This window comes from Hydra viridissima, unplaced genomic scaffold (assembly GCF_058129835.1).
Source record: "Hydra viridissima isolate aposymbiotic clone 2 unplaced genomic scaffold, HvirCarnegie_v1 scaffold_8, whole genome shotgun sequence".
NCBI lineage: Eukaryota > Metazoa > Cnidaria > Hydrozoa > Anthoathecata > Hydridae > Hydra > Hydra viridissima.
In genome coordinates this window covers 2,972,305-2,999,173 of record NW_028324307.1, presented here as the reverse complement: position 1 = coordinate 2,999,173, position 26,869 = coordinate 2,972,305, and the positions used below count along the sequence as shown (strand labels likewise).

General features: G+C 28.1%; 4 protein-coding genes and 3 pseudogenes across 9 annotated transcripts in view; 4 read left to right on the top strand and 3 right to left on the bottom strand.

Moving 5' to 3' along the window:
* The window catches only part of LOC145186651 (mannosyl-oligosaccharide glucosidase-like), a 405,622-nt gene that overhangs the window by 143,608 nt on the left and 235,145 nt on the right, over positions 1-26,869 (top strand). The window lies entirely within an intron of this gene.
* LOC149884515 (dynein axonemal assembly factor 4-like) overlaps positions 1-26,869 on the top strand; it is a 381,661-nt gene that overhangs the window by 143,608 nt on the left and 211,184 nt on the right. The window lies entirely within an intron of this gene.
* LOC145186554 (uncharacterized) overlaps positions 1-26,869 on the top strand; it is a 246,865-nt gene that overhangs the window by 143,608 nt on the left and 76,388 nt on the right. The window lies entirely within an intron of this gene.
* Positions 1,669-13,129, bottom strand: LOC149884526 (uncharacterized). 5 transcript variants are annotated; one of them, XM_090096435.1, is made up of 8 exons: positions 13,006-13,129; positions 8,515-8,590; positions 8,285-8,329; positions 7,008-7,132; positions 3,026-3,098; positions 2,747-2,811; positions 2,311-2,462; positions 1,669-2,011 (listed from the first exon to the last, which is right to left on the bottom strand). In XM_090096435.1, exons 4-8 carry the CDS (start codon positions 7,037-7,039, stop codon positions 1,920-1,922), a joined length of 414 nt encoding a protein of 137 aa, XP_089952561.1. In that variant the 5' UTR covers positions 7,040-7,132; positions 8,285-8,329; positions 8,515-8,590; positions 13,006-13,129; the 3' UTR covers positions 1,669-1,919. The 5 variants fall into 5 exon arrangements, 4 of the variants coding, with proteins under 4 accessions (XP_089952561.1, XP_089952562.1, XP_089952559.1 ...); XM_090096436.1 differs by having other exon boundaries at positions 8,519-8,590; XR_016455139.1 differs by lacking the exons at positions 1,669-2,011; positions 2,311-2,462; positions 2,747-2,811; positions 13,006-13,129 and adding an exon at positions 9,948-11,778.
* Positions 17,220-17,845, bottom strand: LOC149884525 (uncharacterized; annotated as a pseudogene).
* On the top strand, positions 18,164-19,776 carry LOC149884524 (uncharacterized; annotated as a pseudogene).
* On the bottom strand, positions 21,622-23,069 carry LOC149884523 (uncharacterized; annotated as a pseudogene).

The following is a 26,869-nucleotide window of genomic DNA, read 5'->3' as shown; positions in this document are numbered from 1 at the left end:
AGTGTCGTAGACAAGGTTCCATTGCATAAGAAGTTCGGAAGTAATGAATGATTTGTCTGAGCCGGTATCCAATAATCCTTGAGTCTTATTTTTGTTTATGGTGACGTCAATTAATCTACTTGGTGAGTTAATTGCGGCTATGGCCGAAGATAGTTGTGTACTCTCATCCTCGTCGTCTGTGCATTTTTCGTTAATTGCGGCTGTTTTAGCGTAATTTTTTTTTGTTTTTGACAGACAGACGGTTGACCAGTGAACTTTTCTTTGACAGTTTGTACAGGTAGAGTTACGTGCTGGGCATTTTGCTTTTGGGTGTAACTTACCACCGCACCAAAAACAAGGTTTGATAATTGCTTGGTTCAGCAAAATTTGGTAGTACGGTGGAAGCCGTTGTAGTTGTTAAATTGAGAGCATCTTCGGCTGCTAGTTCCATTGTAAGTGCTGTTTTATAAAGTACATCTAGATTTTCTTCTGTAGATTCTAGTAGTCGCTGTCGAATAGTTGGTGAAAAAATTCCTGCAATAAAAGCATCGCATATTAATAGACTTCTATGTTGATCGGCGGTGAGAGACTGTGTTGGACACTTTCTGGCAAACTGCTTTAGGTTGCACATAAATTTTTCGACTGATTCACCCTCCTGTTGTTTAAGCGATCAAAGTTTGTGACGCATCATGATAGCCGTTGACCGTTTTTGAAACTTTTGGTCAAGTATTGTTATTGCTTCGTTGAATGAAGTTGAATCTTGAATTAATGTAAAGGCTTTAACTCCGCATAAAACAAATAAAACTTCAAGTTTACTATCTGCTGGTATAACTGCTTTTTCTAAATAAATAGCTAGCATCTTTTTCCAGTAAATATAATCCTCTTCGCTCGGATCGTCACTAAGAACTTTTTAAAATAATTTAGCATCCATTTTTATATATATTCGATTAAATTGCCCGCAACAAGATACAATATTAAATATTAGGCTTTAATCGAATATATAAAGTCACTACAATAACGACAACAAAGCAAGTTAAAAACGCAAGGAACAAACATAATTAATAAGTACGGTTCGCTGAAGCGTTAAACCATAAAGAAAGAGAAATGACGTCTTTAGATCAGAGCTTTTAATATACGACATTGCTATTGTTATTTTTACTTCAATTATTGCCATTGATATTGTTATTATAGTGAAATATTTCTATTTCAATGAGTGGAAAAAATATTATATACCAAAACAATTAATAGTAAACTGTGATAACCTGTGTGCCATATTGTAACTAAAGGGCAAACTCAATGAGCATATAAAAGATAATATTTTACAGAAAGCTACATTTAAAGTAGTTACGATAATTTTATATAATTTAATATAGTACTACAATTAATGAAGTTGCGATAAAGAATTATCATTTATACACTCATTTAATGAAAATGCCATTTTGTTTCCATATCTCGGCTTGTTTGCCGTTTTTTTACAAAATTACCCTTTTTCCACTTATTGCAAATTTATTTGCATCAAAAACTGATTTCATAATGAAATAAAAATATAAAAATTCTTTGGGGTAAGTATATATAAGAGACATTATATACTTTTAGTAACTTAATTTTATGTCTTGTAGAGATATTCAAACTATTAAAAGTGAAAAGGAAAAAAAAAAAAATCAAAATTATCAGTGATTGATTTGGAATATTTATTTAAACTGAAATTGTTTTGCAGGGAAAATAAGATAAATGAAATAAAATAATTGTACAAACATAGATAAATTAATTTGAAGGAAATAAAAGACAACGAAAAAACTTTTTTTTTTTTTTTACACTCAATAAGTTTTTAAAGCGTAAAAATATTCATTACAATAGTCACTAGTCTGATCATTATTTTAGTGATGTTGAATGTCAAATGTAAGAGCTTATACTTCAATCAAAAGAGTAAGCTTTTAAAGCTAATTTATTGATTCTTCTTCTGATGATGATTTCATTTCTTTATCAGTGTTTGTTTGCTCTGCTATTTCAAAGTCAATTAGACTGGATTCATCTTAAAAAATAAATATGTAAAAAATCTAAAAGAACAAAATGTATAATAATTACAAATACAAAAATAATAACAATTGTAATAAATGTAGAGTTAAAAACAAAATAAAACCAAAATGTACATTGAACATTTGAATTACACAAATTTTTAGTCAGTTCATCATCATTTTTTTTCTATTCCATTACTATTTGCTATTTCATTGTGATTATTTTGCACTTAGCAAATATCAATGCTTAAATTGTTTAGATTGGATGAATAATTATCTTTTTGAACCATTGCTGAGTTGAAAGCAGATACATTACCTGGATCCTTAATATCTGTTGTCGAGTCACAAGCCATACTGCTTGACGTATCATATTCTAAGTCTTTTAAACTCTTAATGTTAGCTTCATTTTGTTGGAAAACTGCAATTACATTTACTAAGAGATTTCCACAGCCAAACAGTAAATAACTTCTGTTAAAAAAAATTATAATTATAAAAAAAAAATCATAAGCATAAACTTGATGATTTTCTTCAAACAACTTAAATCTTTTTCTAAAACAATCAGATTATACTTTATATGAAAAAGGAAATGTGACTACATAAATGTTGCAAAAGTTTTGTTTTATGGTGAAAATAATTCAAATGAAACTTTGCAAAAAAATAAAAAAGATTAAAAATATTTACATGAACAAACAATAAAAATAGTTTGTTTTATGAATAAAAACACATTTGAAAAAGCATTTCAAAAAACTTACATTAAAGATTTTACAAATGCTTCACTTGCATTAACAGGTTCAATTGTTGTTTGAACAAAAATATTCTAAACAGAAATTTTAAGAACTTAAGCTTTTTCAGTCCCTCATGTGTTTTTTAAAAACAAAATGATTCAATGAACTGTTTTATTTGAATATTCCTTAACAAGCATTTTTACTGAGTATTACTTATCAAGTATCTTTATCAACAAACCATATCAAGTATTACTTATTAAGTACTTTTATCAAGTTTACATATCAAACTAGTAAACCAACACAAACCTTTTCCAAAGCTCGTAAGTATTTTGATATACTTTTGTAATGTTTTTGAGGACTAAGAAGAAGCTCTGTAAGTCTTTGAAGAGTAAAGGGTGCACCAGATTTATAGATAGTTAAAATAAATTTTAAAAAAATATAGAAACTAAAATTGGATAACAAAGTTTTTATGCTTTAGAGCACAAATTAAATTGAGAATAGTTTTCAAATTGGGGCTGAGAAACAAAAACCATTTATAAAATGATAATAAATTCGAAAAATTTGTTTTTCAATAAAAAGTTTAAATTGACTTCAAAAAGATTAAAATCAAAACTAAACAATTTTAATTTTAATAAAGCTGAAAAAACTTTCCTTTAAAAAATGTTACATAGAAAGAATGATAGAAAAAACATAAAGAAAAATATTTTAAATACCTTAGATTTAAAAGAAGTTTAGTGAAATTATATAGATAATAATAATAATAGATAAAATTTTGAAAAATTACTCTTCAATATAAATTGCACAAGATATTGGCTCCAAAGTGTTCATGGTACTATTGTACCTTGGAAAGATTTCAGCTCCAACAGAGTTTAAATTACTAGGAAAATGAACTTACATGAAAAGTTATTTGAAAGATATTCTTTTGTTAAAATAATATATAAATAATAAATTATATTAGTTAATAATAATAAGTTAAAATAATAAATAAAAGATATTCTGTTGTTAAATGTTACATCTACATTTATCAAACTTTTTCCAATTATGAAACCAAAAGAAACAGAAAAGATCAATCTAGTTGAGCAAGTGAGAAAATGGTTGGCAAACTGTCAAATTAAGATTTGAAGAAAGTACTATTTGGGTCATAAGAGTAAAATAAGGTGGAAAAATACTATGAAAGGTAACAGTCAGGGTGTAAAATAGTAATAAGGGGTGTAGTGTGCAACAAATTGTGTTTTAAAAAAAGCTGAAATGGTGTTTATAACATACTTCTGCTCTTATCGTTGAATATATTAGTAGTATCTAAGAAACTGGATACCACTATTGGCATAATTGAGATTTTTTTGCTTCTGGAAAGATATCATTGAAAGCATTTGAATCTTTTGTCATAAATAATTATTCAGCAATTCTCTTTTATCAAACTCAATTTCTATCAAAAATGCTAAAAAATAACTGAAAAAAAGTTTTAGGACTTTTTAACAAAATTTTAAAAATGCATTTATTTTTGGGAGTTTATTTTCAGGAATACCATTGAAAAGTCATAGGCTGGAATGGATTAAAAGAATTTCCGATATTATTAACTCCAGAATAGAGAGTACAGAAAAATCCCCCATCAAATTTGCTTAGATACATTAAACATGGATATATTCAAGTAAAATAAAGAGGAAAACTTGGTAGAAATTTTATTCAGCACACTAAAATGCAGTTGTTTTTTCTGGGAGAACATTTAAGCCACAATGTTAATGCACAGAGAGTTATTTAAAAAAAAACAAACAACAACAAAAATGCTGAAAGTTAGTGGTTGTTTAACCTTTCTTTGACAAATGCAAAAATAACAAAAGATTTTTTTTCACAATAAACAGAGTAAAATTTGATGCTCCCTCATCAAACGATTAATATTTACTCATCAAATGGAGAACACATATAGGCTTTTAACATTTTAAAATACGCTTTCATAATTAGTGGATCTTAATGAATATGATCAAATTCTAGAAATTAAATTATGGCCACACCTGTATATTCTAAAAACCTGTCAATACATTATTTCAATTTTATTGCTTTTTAAATTGCTATTTAAAAGAGAACTGAGCCTTTTGAATGTTTCTTTAGTTCGACATTTGTTTTGTTATTGTTTTGTACAATTTTTTTTAAAAAAACTATTTTGTTGAGAAATATGGTCTACATTTTTAACATTATCAAGTAAGTCTACATGAAATTCTTTGTAAAAATCTGTGGTTAATTGAAAAAATATATACTATAATTTGGATAACAATAACTATGATTATTGTAGGTTTGTTACAAAATTAAGAATTTTACTTAAAAAGAAAACAACTTTGTCACAGTTTGTTTAAATAACAACAGCAATAACTAAATTAAAAATATACAAAATAAAACTAAATTTAAAAAACAAAAAAAAATAATTTAAACAATTACATTACAAAAGATCAAAATAATAAGACAAATATGTAAAATAATAACAAAAAAGCAATCAAAATTTTGTAGCTATTTTGGAAGCAAAAAAAATAGAACTCTAAATAATTTATTGCAGCATTTGACCAAAAAGTCACAGCTTTTGGCCATTCTAATAAAAATTTAATAGCTGAATAGTAGAATTGTCTGAGTACAATGACCGGCAAATCTAAGTATTCTTAGATGCTGAGCTTTAAGTTACTACCATACTACAAACAATACCCCAAAAGAACTTTGTGCATAGCAGAATAATTTTAAACCAGGTGCATAAGTGACCACCTATTCAAACTCAAAAACTTAAAAGAGTAGTTTAATGTTTTATAACACTTTGTAAATTAAAATATTACACTGGAATCTATATTTTTCTCCTTTCTCAAAACTTTGGCTGTCACAAATCTGGAAAGGAAAAAGCTCACTGATACTCCATTAATTAAAAAAAAAACTTTTACCCGTAAGAATTCGAAAAACACTTGTGGCTGTGTTCATAGGATCAAATAGTTTGGGCAGGAATAGAGATTTGAGATGAGAATACCTGTCTCAATGCGATGAATGGAATATAGACTTAATAGTTCAAGCTATCTTGCTGCTATTAAATCACTACAAATCTACTGTATGCTGTTTAATTTCTGGGCTAATTAGTTTTTTTCTTCATATTTTTTATCAAGAATAAAAAAGTGAATTTCAACTACAATTATTTAAAAATTTACACAAAAAATCATACTTTTTATCTTTGTATGAAAGGAAATAGTTGAATTTACATAACAGTCAAAAAATTGCTAACATTTTTTTCATAATTAGTGACTAAGGTCTGTTTAAAACAAAAAAATATAATAAAAACAATTTACCATACTTAACACTCTAAAGAAAATGTATTTTTTCAGACTAAACACTTATTGCAGTAAAAAATTCAAGGCAGATTGTAGAGAAGGAAGATAATATTAAAACAGACACCTCCTGAATACAGTAAAATAGAAAGAAAGATACAGATGGAATATATAGCTGGCACATATCAGTACACAAAGAATTTAGGAGCTATTGCCCAGCTAACTTGATAAATAGTACATAATTTAATACAGTTAATGTGAAGCTATTTCTCATTTCCAAAAGTTTAATTAATAAGAGTTTGATTCCCAGCATGGAATTAGCTCTATTATTTGGAGTTAAAAACAACTCTGTTTTTTGAACACTTTCGAACCAGTTTCCTTTTACAATTGATTTTTAATTACCACAGCTTTTAATGAGCTCTCTCTTATACAAACACATTATGCTAAATAAGTTTTAAATAAAAATTCATTTAACACAATCAGCAAAAAAAAATTGAAAACAATCAAAAAATTGAAAAAAATTTAAAACAAACTAATGTTAAATATAAGCATTAAAATAGTTCTAAATAAATATAAATATAAAATTCCAATATCAAAGTTGGATATAAATATAAAATTCCAATATTAAAGTCAAATACGTAAAGATACGTAAATGCTTTACGTATTTACGTATCTTTACGTATTTACGTATCTTTACGTATTTACGTATCTTTACGTATTTACGTATCTTTACGTATTTACATATCTTTACGTATTTACGTATCGTTACGTATCTTTACGTATTTACGTATCTTTACGTATTTATGTATCTTTACGTTGTACATTTACGTATCTTTACGTAATCAGCAAACAAAACAAATAAAAACTTAAAAATTTAAATAAAACTTTTAATGCTTTGATTATTTTCATCTTCCGCGCGCCTTAATAATTTAACTCAAATAATCTTTCAGAGCTTTGATTATTTATAACAAGAAAAGAAAAATTCTATTCACACATACCTTAAAAATTTATCAAAACTTTTGAGTAGCATGGTTTTAATTTTTTTCCTTTCAATCAAAGTGTCTGTATCTTGCTTACCAGCTGTATTTAACGGCAAATTTGTATCAAGAAAATCCGATGTAACCTGTTGAACATTTATTGATTTTATGCAATTGGAATCAATGAAAAATATAGAGAGAAATGATCTTTAAAACATCTGTATTTGATACATTGCTTAATTCTAGATTGGATAAAGTTTAAATAGATATTGTATCTGAAGCATAAAGAAAGGTTTGTTTAGATAAACAAAATTATATCCAAACCATTCTTTATGTGTATGTGTGTATATATATATATATATATATATATATATATATATATATATATATATATATATATATATATATATATATATTGGTCCTAAGAAAGCGGTATACATACTTTAAATAATTGATAATCAGGTATATATTATAATTTATCTATCTTTATTATGTAAACCAATCACTGTTCTCAAATTGATTCCCATTTTGATCCAGACAATGCTGGTAATACAAAGTAATGTAATAGCACACAAAAAATATCTAAGTTTTGCTGACTTAGATATTTTTTCATAACTCAAATGCAAATGCAACTCCTTCAAAAACCCTGACTTTTTTTCAAAATTTTAGGATACGAAATAAAGAAAAAAGTATATATTGAAAATATGTTTTCTGCACAATTTTTTTTTCTGCAGATAATAATAAATTTAATATAATTAACATAAAAGTAGTAATAGTAATAGTAATAGTAATTTTTAAATAGTTTCTAAACAGAAGTTCTAAACAGAAAAAGACATTTTGTACATTATTGACATGATTTGATAATTGTTTTTGCAAGTTTAACTTTGTTTGCAAGTTTAACTTTGCTTGTTTTTGCAAGTTTAACTTTATTTTGTTCCATGCTTTTGAAAATTAAGAAAGCAAGTCTAAAGCAAAAACATGTTTTTAAAATATTGGCTTTTAATCTATTTGGAACCAAAAGTTTTTTTTGTGTATTCGATTATAAAATATTTTTGTAAGAGATACTATTTATTTATATCAAAATCGTTCTCTGCTTTCGAAAATTAAAGAAATCAATCTGGACCAAAGTTAAGTTAAATATTAATAAAATTACATTAAATTTTTTACTTACACATCATATTTGGTATAGGAAGTCTTGAAAAAATGTAAAAAGTACATTTTTTAAACACTTGTTAAAATGACAAGCATAACAACATTATAAATAAATAAAAAAGAAAAAGAAAAAATTCAAAAAATACTTTTCGCTGTTTCTGAATGTACCAACTTTTAAGTACTGAGTAAACCTTGTAAAAAATAGATTTAGATCATAGAAAACCAAAAATACAAATTTTAAAAGATGATATTTAAGAGTATTTTTGGCTATCTGATTAAGAGGAAAATTATTATGATGAATGCATGTTTTAATGAGGAATGTTGCTTATGATTAGAACACGAACACTTTTTAAGATATATATCTAAAAAAACTTACATACACTGTGCTGATTTTACTATATCTTCTGAAATGGTATTTAGAATTGGAAGATTAGAATCATTTGGTTCAAAATCTAAAAGTAAATTAGCAGAAGTTTTTTAAGGACACTTTTCTATTTAAATCATGTATTTATTTATAATCTTTTAATGATTGAAGCTGTCCTTCAATCTCATCTCGATGAATCATTCTTAATATCTTAAATTATCACAAAAAATGAAAAGAATTGAAAACACTTTAGATATTAATTCACAGTTATTAAAAATTTATTGAATTTTCCAGCTTATACATTTTTTAATGATTTTGAAAATATGGCACTAAGAAAATTTTAGGCATTTTTAGCTGATTTTTTGTATGAAATGGGTTTTTCAACTCAAAATGCATGTTGACCAATTAAAGGTCATTTACAAATGGTTTTCAACACATTTCTTTGCTTAGCTCACAAATCCTCAGGTCTAAATCAATGTGTAGATTAAGTGAAAATTTACTAGAGTGAAAAATGTCAAGATTTTTTATAATTTTCATAAAAAAATCTGATAAAATGTCTCAACTAACTTCTAAGGTAGTGGTTTAATAAAAAGAATGCTTATAGGGCACTAACAGTACTGTCATATAAATCTTTATATAAAAAAGGTGCATATGCTGTAAATATTGCTCAATCAAGAACAACCGTTTTGATCCCCGAAACCAAAAATTTTAGTAAGAACATGGAAATCCTTATTTTATAAAGTTGTCGGTATATTCAACTAGAGCACATGTGTTATCCACATTATGGCCTGGGGGCTTGATATAGGCTGTAATCGGAAAAGTTTTGCACTGAAAGTGAAAAAATCAACACTAAAACAACCATAACTTTTCTTATACTGCAGGGATTAGGATAAAGTTTTAACCAAATCTTGGTATTGGCATAGTCTAAATTGCCACCAAGTTTTATTGGTCTATGAACAATGGTATGGATCTTTCAGCAATTGTCAAAAGAGAAGGTAAATTTTTTCCATTTTTGTAATTTCAAACTCTGATTTTTTTAGCAGACGTACCTAAAAGATTTCAAAATTATCAACAGGTGACCCTGGGATTTGTACAAATTACCCCGTTTAAGTGGCATTCTCGGGACAGCAAGGTTGGCAATATCGGATTTCATGATTACAGTGAAAAAATGATAATTTGTATGAGGAATATAATAAACAACAAGCATACTTAACAAAGTTTAAGAAAATTATAAAAGCTCAACTTTGATATATTTAAAAAAATGAGGAGTGAGATTTCGACTTCGATGTCCGTTTCAAAGAAAAGCCAACGAATAATATCGAAAAAGAGAAATCAACAGTTACTTTAATAAAGAAAACTACTAATGTAAAAACCTGGTATTAAGAAAATCTATATTATTTGTAATTTATTAACATTTTAAATAATTAATAAAAAATGCTAAATACCATAACAAACTTTTCCGAAGCTATTCTTTCGAGCCGCTACAGTTAGAACGTACTGAAGCTCCTTTGACTTTTCAGGGTATAGAACTAACCGAAATACATACAGATCTTGGAGAACCCTAAGTCTCTCCACTATATCGACGCTTGGATTCCAAGTCATACCATCTTTGTTTGTTTTGTTAAATACTGTTGCAGCAAATCCTTGACAATTACTTATAATAAAGTGGTATGGGCTTGACAGTAAGTTGCTTTCGCAGATTAATTTTACTACATCCTTAATAGTTCCCTTACCTTTAGCGCATATTTCATTTTTAATTTTACAAAAATTATTGCAATTCCTTTCCTTCCCTTTATAATATTTTCTCACAATATCTATCTTTTTAGAACATTGAATCGTTATACCTTCCGTGTTTTTTTCAATCGACCAATACCAATCTATTGTTTTAATGATAACAAACGCATGATACATATAATTGTTTATGAGTTGATAATTTAACAATGGGTTGGAACAAATTGATACAGCAAGTATTTTTTGGTTTGCGTCTGTTAATTTTAATTTTGAATTCATTTCTTCCAAATCCTTTATTAGGAAGTCATTGTTATCTGGATTTTCAACATCTGGATAATAATGGATAAGCGGCCTATAATTTCCACCCGTTATACTTTTGGTTTTTGGATTTCCCATTCCAGAAAAACAAAAATTGCTGAAAGTAAAAGTATCGCCACGATTATACCATTTTCACGCACTGTCATAAAATTATAAATGCATTTAAACCTATACATCTATTCCAGAGTTTTATAATTTATTATAAAAGGCTTTGATCTGCATTTAAGTTAAACCTTTTAAAAAGGTTTCATTAGCTTACATTTCATAAACTTTCATTATATAATCCATAAAAAATGAACGGTTTATATTTTTCTTAAAAAACTGACGACAAAACATTTGTTTTAAAACTGCTTAAACTATTTTAAAACTGCTCTCCAAAATTAAAAAATTAAATTGACAAATATTTTCTAAAACATTTCCTGGTAAACAAAAACAGTTTCAGATTAAAAGTAAAATAAAGGTTCGGATTTTTTTAAACAATGGTATTTCTCTTTTGGTTTAGTCAGGTAAATTTGATAATTAAAATATGTAAATACTTCTTTTTTCATAAAGTGATTAAAACTTTTAGAACAATCTATAGTAATAAGGTAAGTTAAATATGTCGCTCAGATTTAAAATAGAAAGTTTAGATCTAAGAAGGTAGGAAACCCCTGGTTAATATAACTATTGTTGATTTAAAACCAAAGCCAACTTTGTAAACAGCCCTAATCACCGTGCAAATGGCGTTACACCTGGAGGAAAATATTTTATTTTTCCATATTCTGGTACATGTGAATCGTTAAGGGTCATGCTAAATTATTTAGTCGAAGTTTTTAAGTGTTCAATTATATTTATAATAAACATAGGTCGTAAATGCTGTGTCACAGACAGCAACCGAAGTTATCGTTTTTACGCACAAAATTGGTATATTGTGACCTCGTATGGCTACCAACATCTTTTTTCTTTTTTCAGGTATTCGAGAAGACGTTAAGTTTTTTTGTTTGGAACTCTTTTCATAAATTCTGTTGCAATTTGACACAGAAACTATGATCTATGTTTATTACTATTATTATTATAAGTAGTAGTAGTAGTATTATCATCATTATAATCATCATCATCATCATCATCATCATCATCATCATCATCATCATCATCATCATCATCATCATCATCATCATCATCATCATCATCATCATCAGCATCATCATCATCATCATCATCATCATCATCATCATCATCATATCATCAACATCATCAATATTATCATTATTAATATTATTATTATTATTACTATTATTTTTATTATTAGTGTTATTATTGTTATTGTTATTGTTATTGTTATTATTATTATTATTATTATTATTATTATTATTATTATTATTATTATTATTATTATTATTATTATTATTATTATTATTATTATTATTATTATTATTATTAATATTATTATTATTATTAATATTATTATTATTATTATTATTATTTTTATTATTACTGCTATTACTACTATTATTATCGTTATTATATATTTATTTATCTTGTAATTAATATTATCATCATTATTGTTAATATTACAATTATTATCATTATCATTGCCACTATTATATTTTTTATAATTAACATCAAGTTGTTATTATAAATGTTTATCTATATTCTTATTTTTAATTATTATTCATGTTATTGTTTTTGCTATGGCTACTTCAATTATTGTCATTGATGTTGTTGTTATAATAAAATATTTTTATATCTATGAATGGAAAAAAGATTATATTCCAAAACAATTAATAGTAAACTGTGAAAGCTATATTGTAGCTAAATGGCAAAGTCAATGAGCATATAAAAGATAATATTTTATGGAGACTACATTTAAAAATTTACGATAATTATATATAATCTAATAAAGTACTATAATTAATGAAGTTTCTATCAAGTATTATTTTTTATACACTCATTTAATCAATATGTCATTTAGTTACAAAATCTCGGCTTGTTTGCCGTTGTTTTGGAAAATTACCCTTTTTCCACTTTATTCAATTATTGATACTTTTATTATTTCAAATTTATTTGCATCAAAAATGATTTCATAATGAAATAAAAATATAAAAATTCTTTGGGGTAAGTATATATCAGTGACATTATATACTTATAGTAACTTAGTTTTGTCTTGCAGAGATATTCAAACTATTAAAATTGAAAAGAAAAAAGAAAACTTTTTGTGCTAAAAATTTTGAATTACTGAATTGGGACAAAAGGTACTAAAGTCAAAAAAAAAAAGAAATAATCATTTTCTTAAAATAATAGAGAACCTTAGAACTAAAATATACCCATACCCATATACATATATACATATATACATATATATATATATATATATATATATATATATATATATATATATATATATATATATATATATATATATATATATATATATATATATATACATAAAGCGAGTGGTGAAAAATACAGCCTCACCATTGATAATTAAACTTCAACTAAAAATCACAAATATCTCATAAAAGTACGCTTCAATTCTAGTGAAAAGTTTTGAAATTTGTATATCATCTGCTTAATTAAAAACTTATCAGCTGAAAATTGCATTGGTTTAACATTAAAAAAGCTTAAAAGATGCACATTGTTTGAAAATGATTTTGTTGCCGTAAACATGGAGGGGTTTACTGTTATGAATAGAAGGATTAAAAAAGCTAAAATTCTCTATTAAAAAAATGCTCGTTAAATGGTTTGCAGAGAAAAAAAATAGGCTCTAATTAAAAGAGAAATGATCAGAAATATCCAATTTTTGAACGATAAATCTGGTTATTAAAACAATTTTTGTATTGATATCAATAAATAGAGTAAAACAGGTTAGAATAAAATAGAGGGTAGAATGAAATAGTTATAAGAATGTTTTATCTTTTGCTCTTATTTAGTTATTGAATAAACTTTTTGCAAATATTTTTTGATCGTGTTGTGGAGAATATTTTTTTTGAATAAGATATCAAATTTTAATTTAAAAAAATTTTTTTTTTTTTTTAAATTGTTAAGTTTTCAAATGCGCAACGATATTAAACGACATAAAACTCTCGCAAATTAAGCTTGATATCAATTAACTTAATAAGTATACTAGTAAAACATTTTACGCTGCTCAAGAATCTTTTTTCAAAAAATAATTTGTTATTTAGGGAAAAAAGTTAAAACGGAAATGGAAAATTGTTCGGTTGAACGAAATATACTAATTTCTCCCTTGTTAAATGATTACTAACTTTTTAAATCTCAAGTGATTAACAAATTTTCATAATTCAACTATGCTTGCGCACAATAACCTGACGCTTATTAACAGAGTTTAAACGAGCGTGCAAGCAATTAAAAATCTCTACAAGCCTTTTATATAATTTTTAAATCAATTATTACTAATTCTATTCATATAAAATGTGTCTCAAAACAAATTGTTCTCAAAGAAAAAAAAACTAACTATACACCTAAGAGCAAGTTGCACTTGCAGTGGCGGAACTACAAAGCGGAGAATTTTCACTTAAGAAAACTGCTCAATCATTCACCATACCAGTAGCAACTCTTGACAGGCGTGTCCACGGCATAGGTGAAACAATCGGTAGTGGTTCAAGCACGAGATTGTCGCAACAACTTGAATAAGTTCTAGTAAATACGCTCATCAAATTATCTAGTTGAACTTTGGTAAAACATTCAATAACGTGATTGGTATAAACTTTTCAAAAACCGGTTGAGTCATAAGTTAAACATCATAACCATAGGCAATATTTCATCTCTCAGAACCACTTATTACACGCAAGAATTAGTAACAAAGTATTTCAACACAATACGAAAAAAATTCAACGAAGCACGTATCAACAAAAACACTTCATTTCACTTGTGGAACTTTAATGAAACTTTGATGAAAAAAAAAATCCATCATAAAGTTGCAAACAGCATCAATGCTGCTGGTAATCACTTATTCCATACACTATTTTTAAATCAAAAAACGTCTGCACAGAGATTGGTGCTTAAGCGGTCAAGACAATGCCGAATACGCTTTATCTCCATCCGGATGGATCGAAGTAATTAGTGAAGTGACTCACTGGCGAATATGATCCCGCCATAAAAAAAAGGGCAAGTAATTAGTTTAATCTTAGTTTTAACTATTTATTTAATAAAATAAATCTAATTATAACTATCTAACTATAGGCGTTTATATTTTAGTCGTAGACGGACATATGACACATGTCACTTTTCGGGTCGTTCTTATTTGCATCAAAAACAATGCAGGAACTACACCATCTCAGCTACTGCCTTCTGAATCTATTCCAACAACATCTAGCATCAGTATATGTCGCAAAGCATCAGCTTCCAAGTTACCTCAAAAGTCAACTCAGCTGCAAACAACCTTTAACATAATAATAACTCTGACTATTCAAAAGAAAATTCAAAAGAATAAATTTCAAAGCAATTGCAATCGCCCCAATCGCCTGCAGCAGCTTTGCAACAAATGTTTCGCATCCAACAAGTTGACACTAAAAAACGAAAAAATGTAGACATGAAGCAAAGCAAGCTGAAAACACCGTAAGCTTAGCTTTAATGACGAGCAGCAAATAAACCATGCAATGGCAGCGACTCCAACAACAATAACAGCTGCAAACCAACTCAAGTGTAAAAAGTGCCTTAAAGTTTTTTGCGAAGCTTCAACAAGTCAAAGTATGGAATGGTACATTCAAAAAGCAAGGTTTGGCTTTGTCAAACATGCATACTAAAACAATATGCTAAAGTTGCTGAGTTTTATTACACCAAAAAGTGCGGCACAAGTGACAACTTCACCACTAGTACCTCTCATCGACTCAACATCATCATGAGAATAAATTTTTTTAATTGGTTGCTTTTTAAATTGTTAATTGGTTGCTTTTTGATTTTTTTTTAGCTAAGTGTTGTTATAATTAATTTTGTCTATCTAATTCTCTATCTCACAAACCTGACCTGACCAATCTTTAAATTAAATTTCTAAACTTCAAAGTAAACCTAAGTGGGAGCATGGAAGTATTAGAGATGGAAGTGCAACGAGATAAAATGCAAAGGTTCCGAATGCCGTCAAAAACTATGCGTAAAATTCAAAAATTTTTAAACGACTTTTGAAAAAAACAGGCCAAGTATTTACGCCAAAGCACATATTGGATTCTTAAGATATTGATAATTTAATCACACTCTTAATGCTTGTTTTAATAAAAAATTGCTTGGAAGATAGCTGGAAAGTTGCTATAAAGTTAGTTCTATAAATTAGGTAATGAGGCTGATTTGTCCAAGTAAAAAGATAGTTTTGCTGTTAGCTGTTACAATAAAAGTACATACCGCCACATACCTAAAAAACTTACATTTAAGTGTTACCATTTTATTAAGAAATCTTTATTTATTTTTTCAATGTTGAAAATACCTTTTAACATAAATACTAGCTTCATTCACTCCCATTCATCTCCATTCATCAAGCTCAAAGTTTTTCTTTAAACCCAACTTTTATGAACTTTGATGGCGCCATTTTATTTTATTTGTCTCGATAAATACGCATTTATTATTTTGTAATATTGCATGATAAATAATAACTTTTTTGCTATTAATAATTAATAATATAATATTAAAAATATAATATAATATTAATAATAATAGTTAATAATATTAATAATATACGTTATGTTATTGATAGCTATACACGTTGTAAACATACATAGATTTAAGAAATGTTAAATATAATATATATAATATATAATATATATAATATAAATAAATACAGTGTCCTCAATAAAAAATGGGACAGCATGATCTTTTTAAAAAAAGCAAACAAAATTAATTTTTTCTCAAATATTTTTTAACTTTATTAAAAATATGTTAAATAATAACTTCTATTACACAATATTTGTTATTAAAAATTTTTAAAAAGTCAACAAAACAGTTAGACTTATAACAAAACTATGGAATTAGTAAAAATCAACTAAAATAGAGAAATTCAGCTTTTCTAATTGTTTTCATCTATGTTGTTTAATATAGAATGCTTAATGCAATTACAACTAAATATAAATTCAATCAGTTTTAAGTATAATATTCATTTTTAATACTTGTTCACATAACCTTTTGCATCAATAACCGCTTGGCATCTGTGGGGCATGCTTTCAACTAGTTTTGTTAACAAGCTTTTTTTGTTAACAACTTCCAGTGAATTCCAACCTTTTAAAAGTGTCAAAAGTAATTCATCTTCATTACAAGGTGTTCTGTTTTTTAGTTTCGAATCAAACATAGGCCACAGGTTTTTGATTGTGCTGGCCACTTAAAAGTAGGTATACCAGCCTGTTGTATATATCTTTTATTTTTTTTTTTGCTAAATGCTTTGGGTCTTGCTGAAGTTTCCATCTAGAAATAGATGTGTTATAGTAGGTTTTAGTTGGTGAACTAAAATATAATGGTACTTTTGTTGATCCATAATTCCTTCAACTCTGTACAGGTTTCCCACTCCATGAGCAGCATATAGTTGGTGAACTAAAATAGAATGGTACTTTTGTTGATCCATAATTCCTTCAACTCTGTACAGGTTTCCCACTCCATGAGCAGCAAATGCACCCCTAACCATGATTTTTTTGTCATGTTTTACTCAAGCAGTCTGAATTATATGGTTCACTTTTTTTTTTCCAGATACTTTCTCAATTACCATATTGTAGCACAAAAGATGATTCATCTGTCCATATGATACGTTTCCATTGGTCTAAAGTCCAGCTTAAATAATTTCTGCACCATTTTAATCTCTTAAAACGATTTTTCTTGTTTATAAAAGGCTTTCTTGTTTGCCACCCTGAAGTAAACTCTTCATTTTTCTTTATTCTTGCAACAATTGTATTGTTACATAAGTGTTCAAGGTTTAAGTTTTGCTTTATCTGACTCACTGATATCCTACAATTCTTCACTTTCCTAACAATCAATCGATCTTCTCTTTCTGTCGTTTTTTACTTTTTTCCTGACCCTGACTTTCTGCTAATTGAACTTTGAGAAGTAAATCTGGACACAACTCTTTGAACTGTAGATTTTCCACATCCAACTTGTTTGGATATTTTACGCAAAGAGCAATCTGCATTGTGCATTTGAATTATTCTACCTTTATCAAAGTTTGAAACATGTTTTTTCCTAAATTGGTAAATATGAATTTTAACTGATAAACAAATGATATAGTTCAAACTAAATACTAAAGCACCAAAAGTATGAATGTCTTATACCTATTTAATGATTGAATTTTTGTAGTAGTAAAATCAAAAGCATCTAACTTTGCCATTGTTGCAATTTAATTATATTTTCTAATTACATAAAGTTGTTAAAAAAATTTATTTAAATAAAATAATATAAATTTTTTTTAGTCAAAATCTCATTTTGAAAAGTTAAAAACAACTTTACTTCGCAAAAAAAACTATATAAAATCACATGTAACACTTTATAATGAGGAAAACTTTAATGGGAAATAAAAAAATATAATGTTTAAGATATTCTTTCTTAATTGTTGTTAAATTGCGAGTCCATCTCCTTTTTTTTTTCAATTTCTTTTTATTTTAAATATTAAAATAATGTAAATATGTGGGCATCAGAAGCAGGGGGGGGGATGCCAAGGGCCTTTCTCCTTGGCGTCCATCCCTCAAGATCATTATAAGGTAGATAATCAGGTAAAGATGCTCAAGATCATTATGGTAATTGTGATAATTGATATAGTGGCTATGATTTATAAATGTAAAATGTATATATAAAAAATTGTTTCAGATTGAAGATCAGTTTATAACATGGCCTCATATTATGAATGTCTATGAATGTGATTTGGGGATGTTTCATGATGCTGTTGGTCTACGATTGGGACACAAACTCAGAGATGAGCATATTCATTTAACTCCACAATCTAGAATGCGTGTTGATTTAGCTGCTCAGGTTAGACTGCATATAGCAGATAAATTTTAAAATTAGTACAATATTTTTTAATAGTTAAATTATATATTTATACTTAAGGTGTTGAGTCAAACTGTTGTTCACATGTTGGAGGAGCAGGATATAGCTGAAACACGATGTCTACAAAAGTTTATAAATTTAATTGATACCTTCTTTGATTGCCTTAATGTTTCAAGGCAGTTTAATAAAACTAGAAAACCGGCTTTAGATGTATACAAAACTCATTTGGATAAAAGATTTGAGGTATAATGTTTCTATATTAAAGATTTTTTATTTACATTGTTTACTGTTCTATTTGTACTGTTTTATTCTTCCGGTTTCGTTATTTTGTGACTATTTTTTGAAAGTAATAAAAATAGTTTATGTTAATGTTATGTTAATAATTATTATTAATTACTCAGGGTTGTCACTAAAACCAGAAATACCCAGGAAAACCTAAAAAACTCAAGAACTTTCATATTTATTTATAAAATTCAGCAAAGCTCAGGGAAAATACGTTTTTTTTTTTAAATTTGAACAATGTTTTTTTTTTAAGAAAAGCTTGTTAATACATATGATAAGAAATTTGCAAGGTGTAGCTGTTGTTGTAAAATGTTTAGTTTGTCAAATAAATATATTGTGTTTAAGTAAGGAAAATGACCATATTGTAGATAAAATGGAAATAATTTGGAAAAGTCACGGAAAGAGTGGCAACCCTGTTATTATTACTGTTATTGTTAATGTTATTAACAAATAATTAATAAGAATATATTGTTTCTTAAATAGTGGTTGAATGAAACGTTTATTAAATTTTTGAATGAATGGTAACAAGCCAGTCAAAACGTTAAAAAATTTATCGATAAAATAAAAAAAATTTGCTTAAGTAAACAAACCCAAGAAGGGTTCAGAATTACAGGTAAACATTGATTAATATGAGCAAAACTTAAGTTTTTACATCTATTATTTGATTAAAAAAATCAATTAATTTTTTGAATAGTGCACTCATTTACTGAACTTGGTTCAGCTCTTTTACAAGAAGAAGGTATAGAGTACACACTTTCAGAAAAGTTCAGTCAAGATCCTATAGAGGAATATTTTTCTAAGCAGCGAAGAAGAGGGGGAGGAAACGAAAATCCTTGTTTAGAAGAATTTAATCGTAACTTTCTAGGTTTAAATATTGCCGGTGACAATCTTATTCGAGCCTTAAATGGAAATTATAGAGGAAGATTTCAAGAAGATCTAAAGATTGATGTTACTGACACAATACATCTGCCGAAGAAAAAGCCGAGAAAATATTGATTTTATTTATTTTAAAATTTGTATACATACTCAATGAATAAAAGTTCTTCCTTTTTTAGAAATTGAGTCTTAAATATCATTTGATTTTTGTTTTACCGCCTGTCTACCTGTGTGTTTGTGTCTATGTATATTTATGTATATATATATATATATATTAAACTAACCTTTTTTTTTTTAACTAATCTTTTTGAGTTAGTTTGAAACCCCCTCAAATTTAGGAGGATTCAAGCTTTAATAGTAAAAAAATATTTTGCCAACCTCGTTGCCCTCACATTAGGGCTTGAGGTGGTAATTTTGGGAGGGCTTTTTTCCTATACTCCCCCTTAAAAAAAACGTCATAAAATTGAGATCCCCTCATTTTTTTTTCAAAAAAAATCTAATTAAATATTCTATGACAATCGGCTTTTTTCTTAATGATGAGCCATCCATAAAGTTCGTACGCAGGTATATGGAGGGGGTAACCCAAACACGTACAAATGCGTATAAGAAGGGAAGGGTTGTTAAAGACGCGGTTTGACTATTTCTCTTTCTCTCCTAAACTTGATTTTTTTTTCTTATAAAAACATTGAATTTCGCGAGTGTAAAGATCAATATGATGTTTTTATTTGACTTCGGTCACAACTGTTTTTTATATTTCTTTATAAAGTTTTTACAAATTTCTTTTTATAAATGTTTTGAAATATTAATGTTTTGGTGAAGGATGATCTTGATTTTGTAAAAAATAATGCGTACGTACGCAAAAGGAGAGGGAGTCGTTAAAAGCATTTAGGTGTGTACAAGAGAGAGGGGGGGGTCTAAATAAGTGGTTTTACTGCGTACATACTTTATGGATGGCCCCTAAGCTCATAAGACTTTATAAGCGAATTTATAAGACTATTTTTATCCATTTTATGACATGAACATTAAACGTGAAAATGAAAGTTATAGCAGACAACAATGATGTTTGACACTATTACTAAACTTTGGAAAACAAGTTCTCTAGCAATAACTTCATAAAAACACAAGTTTGCCTAGTTTAAAATGTTCTTAAAATTAAAAATCCTTTAAACTAACGTCATATACAAATAAAACCTCACCTTCTTTTATACCAAACACCTTCTCCCCACGCAACCTTTATGGAATGCCCAGTAAAGTCTTTTTCATGAACTTTTCAAAAAATTTGATTCTTTGTAATAAATGGGATGGCGATCTTTTAATAAAAACAGAAAAACGGGAGGTGTATTGATTTTGTTATAACGTTAATATAAAAGGATAGGGGGTTCTAAATCAGTGGCTTTTACTGTGTGCATATTTTATGGATAATGTATTCTTGTGTAATGCAAAATTGGTGGGTACTTAATATCAGGGGCGCCAAGAGCCGTCACGACACCTGAGACAGCAATCCTGATTGGCGCCCCTGTTTATCCAAGTTTTTCTATATTATCAGAGAAGAATTTTTTTTTAAGATACCTTATTTTCCTTTGGCACCCTTTGTACATCTATCATCCGGGTCAAATTGTTCATTTTGCCCCCCCCCCCCTTCTCAGGGACCCTGTTTAAAAGCATCGAAAAAATGAGGCTTATCAAGATAATAAATCAATTTTTATCTTTACTTTATTGCTAATAACTCTAAATAAACTATAATTCATGAAAAATATTTAAAATGTTCACTGGTTCAGAAGCGGATCCAGGATTTTTTGGTGTTTGAGTTAAAATCAGCATAACATTTTGAAGAAAAATCTAACAAGACATACGTATAAACATACAAAGGCTTTTAGTTTAGAACGTTCCTGGAAGTTACCTAACTCAAATACTAAAAAATCTTGAATTCGCTTTTTGACTGTTGCAAGATTTAAATAATTTTAATTATTTTCTTTTTACAAAAAGAGTTTTTCTTAGTCCTGGTTCACCTCGACTTGAAATGTCACCTTTATTTAAATACTTTACCACATTAATCCAAGCTGTTAAAAAGGAACGAGCACACATTGATATCCACTTTTTTAAGATTGTTAGCTTTAATAGTTGAGATAAATCTAAATTCTCAAGAATTCGAGTCAGTGATGACCAAGAAACATCTAACTGAGCATTTTTTTGGAAATTTGACATTAAATCATCTCTAAGATCCTGCCCTTTATAATTCACTAGTAAGTTCCTATTTAGTATAGATCTTGCGATGATTTTAACATGGCATATAAACAAATAAAACTCATCAGTCACATGCATTAATGCTCCTCGATCTGCTCGGTCAATCCACGATCTTGTGCTATTCAATAAAGCGTCATTAAAAATGTTGTTTGACAACTGCCAAGAATTTATAACAGAACAGATAGTTAAAGATAATGGTGATTTGTTACTTTTGTATTTTTTCAGCAAAAAAAAAAAAAACAATATATTCAGAAACATACATTACTACCTTTTCCTCTCTTAAAGATAATTTTAATTCTAACATTTTCTCATCAGTTACAAAGAGAACTTTGTTTCTCCGTAATAAACATTTTTCGTATATTTTGTTTAACACAAATACTCTTAACATGTTAATATGGATCTCACTAACTTCAATATTTATTAACTTTAAAATATTATTCCATTCAGTTTTTAAATTAGCTGACAATCTCATTTTATTAACCATTTGACATATTATTGCGAGAACAAGGAGTATTACTTGACGCATTTAAAGTTGCAAACATATTAACAGATAAAAGTCTATTAAAATGTTCAACTGATTTTTCTATTTCCTTTTTGTGAAATAGCAGTTTAGAAGCAACCATGACAAAAATATTGCCCTCAGTAACAAAACCTTTATCTGACATGTTGAAAAATTCATCTTTAAAAGCTTCATTTATCGATTCCCAAAAGTATACTGGAAATTTCTTTAAAAGCTTTATTTGCACATCATCATTGAGAATATCTAAATTTCAAAATTTTCTAAAAAGGAATTACATGTTTATTTTTTCATGACCGTATAAATACAAAACACACTTTGGGTATACTATCATTAGAGATCGCTCGATCTTTTGAAAATGATTCAGTTGAATGGACTTCACCACATCTAAGGATGTGATTATCATTATATTTTTTGGTATTGTAATGTTTTTACATTTTTCACATCTCATTAATTCAGAACTAACTTTTTTCATGTCGAGCTCTTCGAATTCTGGAAGAAAAAAAAAATTCTTGTCGAAGGATGAGATATCAAAATTCTCTTCATTAATAATTAATTCGGTTTCAAAATCCTCTAGTAAAATACTTATTTCATAACTTTGATAGCATTCAACATCCAAAAGAAAAAGAACATCATTTGTTTCACAAGACATTTATTTAATCTATAATTGTATACACAAATGAAAGTTTTTTAAAATTAATTCGTTATGTTTATATAGCTGTAAAGAATACAGGTTATATATATATATATATATATATATATATATATATACAGTATTGGACAAAACATTTGCAACCAAATAATGCTAATTTAGTTTCTTTATATAAAAGTGCTGCATTATTTCAATTATGAGAAATAACTATGTAACTGTTTAGAGATAATGTTTTTCAAGTTTTATTCATCACAAAGTTCATTATTTCTACACGAAAATTAATAAATTAATCAAAAGTATTAAAAAAAGTTGATTTCCTTCTGGACAAAACAAGTGCAACTCGACAAAATGTTGACCAAGCTGTATTTTGCTATCAATATTTTGTGGCGAATCCTTTGTTGTCGATCACAGCTTTCCATCTTCGAGGTATAGATTCGATCAGGTGATCAATGAAACTTTGTGAAATCGCTGCCCAGGTCTTTTGGATTTGTTCAAATAGTTGATCCTTATTACTAACACCTTCACGATTAATTCTGCGGTTGACGATCTCCCACAGGTTCTCGATAGGGTTGAGATCCGGAGAATGAGGAGGCCAATTCATCACCGATAGGTGGTTGTCTTGAAACCACTGCTTGACTACTTTTGCAGTGTGTTTCGGATCGTTGTCTTGCTGAAAAACCCATTTTATTGGCATATTCCATTCAGCATGAGGTAACATAACATCTTTCAGGATATATTTATACATGAAACGGTCCATTATTCCATCGTTTCGATGTATTGGACGTAGACCGTCAGCAGAAAAACACCCCCAGACCATTACATTGCCTCCACCATGATTTATGGTCTTATGGCAGTAACGTAAATCGAGGAGTTTTCCGGCCGGTCGACGTATACGGCAAATGCCATCGCTCCCAATGATGTTGAACTTCGATTCATCACTGAACAGGACAGTTCGCCATTTCTGCACATTCCAGTCAATATGAGATGTAGCAAACAGGAGTATTTTCTTCTGGTTTTTTAGTGAAATCAGCGGTTTCTTTGCCGTAAGACCGTAAAGCATGGTTGAGGCAATTTAATGGTCTGGGGGTGTTTTTCTGCTGACGGTCTACGTCCAATACATCGAAACGATGGAATAATGGACCGTTTCATGTATAAATATATCCTGAAAGATGTTATGTTACCTCATGCTGAATGGAATATGCCAATAAAATGGGTTTTTCAGCAAGACAACGATCCGAAACACACTGCAAAAGTAGTCAAGCAGTGGTTTCAAGACAACCACCTATCGGTGATGAATTGGCCTCCTCATTCTCCGGATCTCAACCCTATCGAGAACCTGTGGGAGATCGTCAACCGCAGAATTAATCGTGAAGGTGTTAGTAATAAGGATCAACTATTTGAACAAATCCAAAAGACCTGGGCAGCGATTTCACAAAGTTTCATTGATCACCTGATCGAATCTATACCTCGAAGATGGAAAGCTGTGATCGACAACAAAGGATTCGCCACAAAATATTGATAGCAAAATACAGCTTGGTCAACATTTTGTCGAGTTGCACTTGTTTTGTCCAGAAGGAAATCAACTTTTTTTAATACTTTTGATTAATTTATTAATTTTCGTGTAGAAATAATGAACTTTGTGATGAATAAAACTTGAAAAACATTATCTCTAAACAGTTACATAGTTATTTCTCATAATTGAAATAATGCAGCACTTTTATATAAAGAAACTAAATTAGCATTATTTGGTTGCAAATGTTTTGTCCAATACTGTACATGCAACAGTTAACATAATTAAAAGAAAATTTGTTTAAATACTGGAAATCAAATCTTCGGGTAAAATAAGCTCTTCATATTTTGGACATGATGTTTCATTGAGTTGTTTAACCTTTATATTTTCCGCAAGACAGAAAAAACAAAAAAGTGTTCAAATTTTTTAGAGTTGCTGGTTTTTTTGGTATTTTACTACAAAAATTACACTGGCAAAGCTGTAAATGAGGATTGAATTCTTTTTTTAGTTCTTCAAGAACTATTTCCAAGTCATATTCTGTCTCGATGCTTTTTTTAATGGTAGCAATCATGGAAAATGACCACACTCTTTTACCAATAATAGGGCAACCAATAAGCTTTTTAATTTTTTTTTAGTAATTTAGTAACATCTAAACTTTTACTGAGTTTTTCTTCCTGCTGACAACAATAGAATTCATCACAAGAATCAACAAGAAGTGTTGTTGATTTCATTCTTTTGATCACATTCTTTATGGTATTATAACGTTTTGACCAACTTTAGATGGTGGTCATTCTTTAAATCTGACAACATGACATGGAATACCTATTTCAAATTTTTTTTTTTGTTTTTTTCCAATAGGATATATTTTTTTTTGCAACCAAATATCCACAGACCCTGTAAATAAAATTAAAATTTTTGTAATGGATTTTCATCTAAAAATAATAAAACTTTTTGGATAGCTCTTTTGAATAACCATCAAACTTAACCACATGCATTACTTAGTTTTTATATTCATGAAGTAACGTAAGCTATTCATGAAGTAAGCTAATATATCAATAAAAAACTGTATATAAAGTAAAAGATTTTATTTAAATTTATTAGAAACATTTAGTCAAACATTTTACATAAGGAAAATTTTTATTTTACAAACGATATTAATAAAATGTTATCAATTTAGGTTAATGGTTAGATGTAAGTTTTGAACAAGAAAAAAATTTGAGTGTAAGATTTTTTGTAAGTAATAAAATGTTAAAAAATTCATATAAGTAATAGTAGAAAAACTTTTAAGTTTAACCGCTCAAAAAAAATGTAAAAAGACTTCCATATTTGTAAACAAATCAAAGAAAAAGTTTTTTTAGGTAGATCCTCTTCAATCATAAAATAATATTCCCCTTTCATTTTCCTTCTTGATAAAATTAAGTTATTGAGACACTACTAACAGCCTAAAAGCTGGTTATCAATCTAGACGATTTTAAAAAACGCGATAAGTAATGAAAAATTGGTCGCTATGTAAAAATTCATTCGGTTAAAAAGGTCCGTTGCCATTTTCAAGTTTCTAAAATTTTCATAATTCAACTGCTTTTGCGCACAATAACCTATCGCTTATTAACAGAGTTTGAAAGACAGTGTTGCAGATTCACTGGCAGATCTTCTTTAGAAAGGGTTTCAGTACCAAAATGGAAAAATGCTGAACAACTTCCAATACCTTTTGATAATTTTTCAGTATAGATGTCTTACACACCTCGTACACTAACAGTGTTAAGGGAATGCCTGTAGTTGGTAGATTGTGTAGAAAGAGTTCCTTCAATGCTAAACCAGAAAAATATTATTCCAGGGTTTGGCTAAGCTGAGTAGGATAGATTTGACTAAGCTAATCATATTTAGGATAGGTAAGGCTTAGGTAATGCAGATTAGGAAAAAAAAGATACCCCCCCCCCCTCCCCCTGTAGAAAAAATTTAGTTACACCCATTGCTGTTTGAGAAATTTGTGTTCTTCGAAGGTAATCTCGACCGGCTGGATGAGAAGTAAATAGTCCTGATGGGGAGGGTGTATGACTGATTTCATAGTTTATGTACTTTTTATGTTAAAAAAATAATTTCAACTTATGCCTATTTTTTCTGTCCCTGTATTTATTTCAACTTATGCCTAGTTTTTCTTGCACTGTATTTATTTCAACTTATGCCTAGTTTTTCTTGCACTGTATTTATTTCAACTTATGCCTAGTTTTTCTTGCACTGTATTTATTTCAACTTATGCCTAGTTTTTCTTGCACTGTATTTATTTCAACTT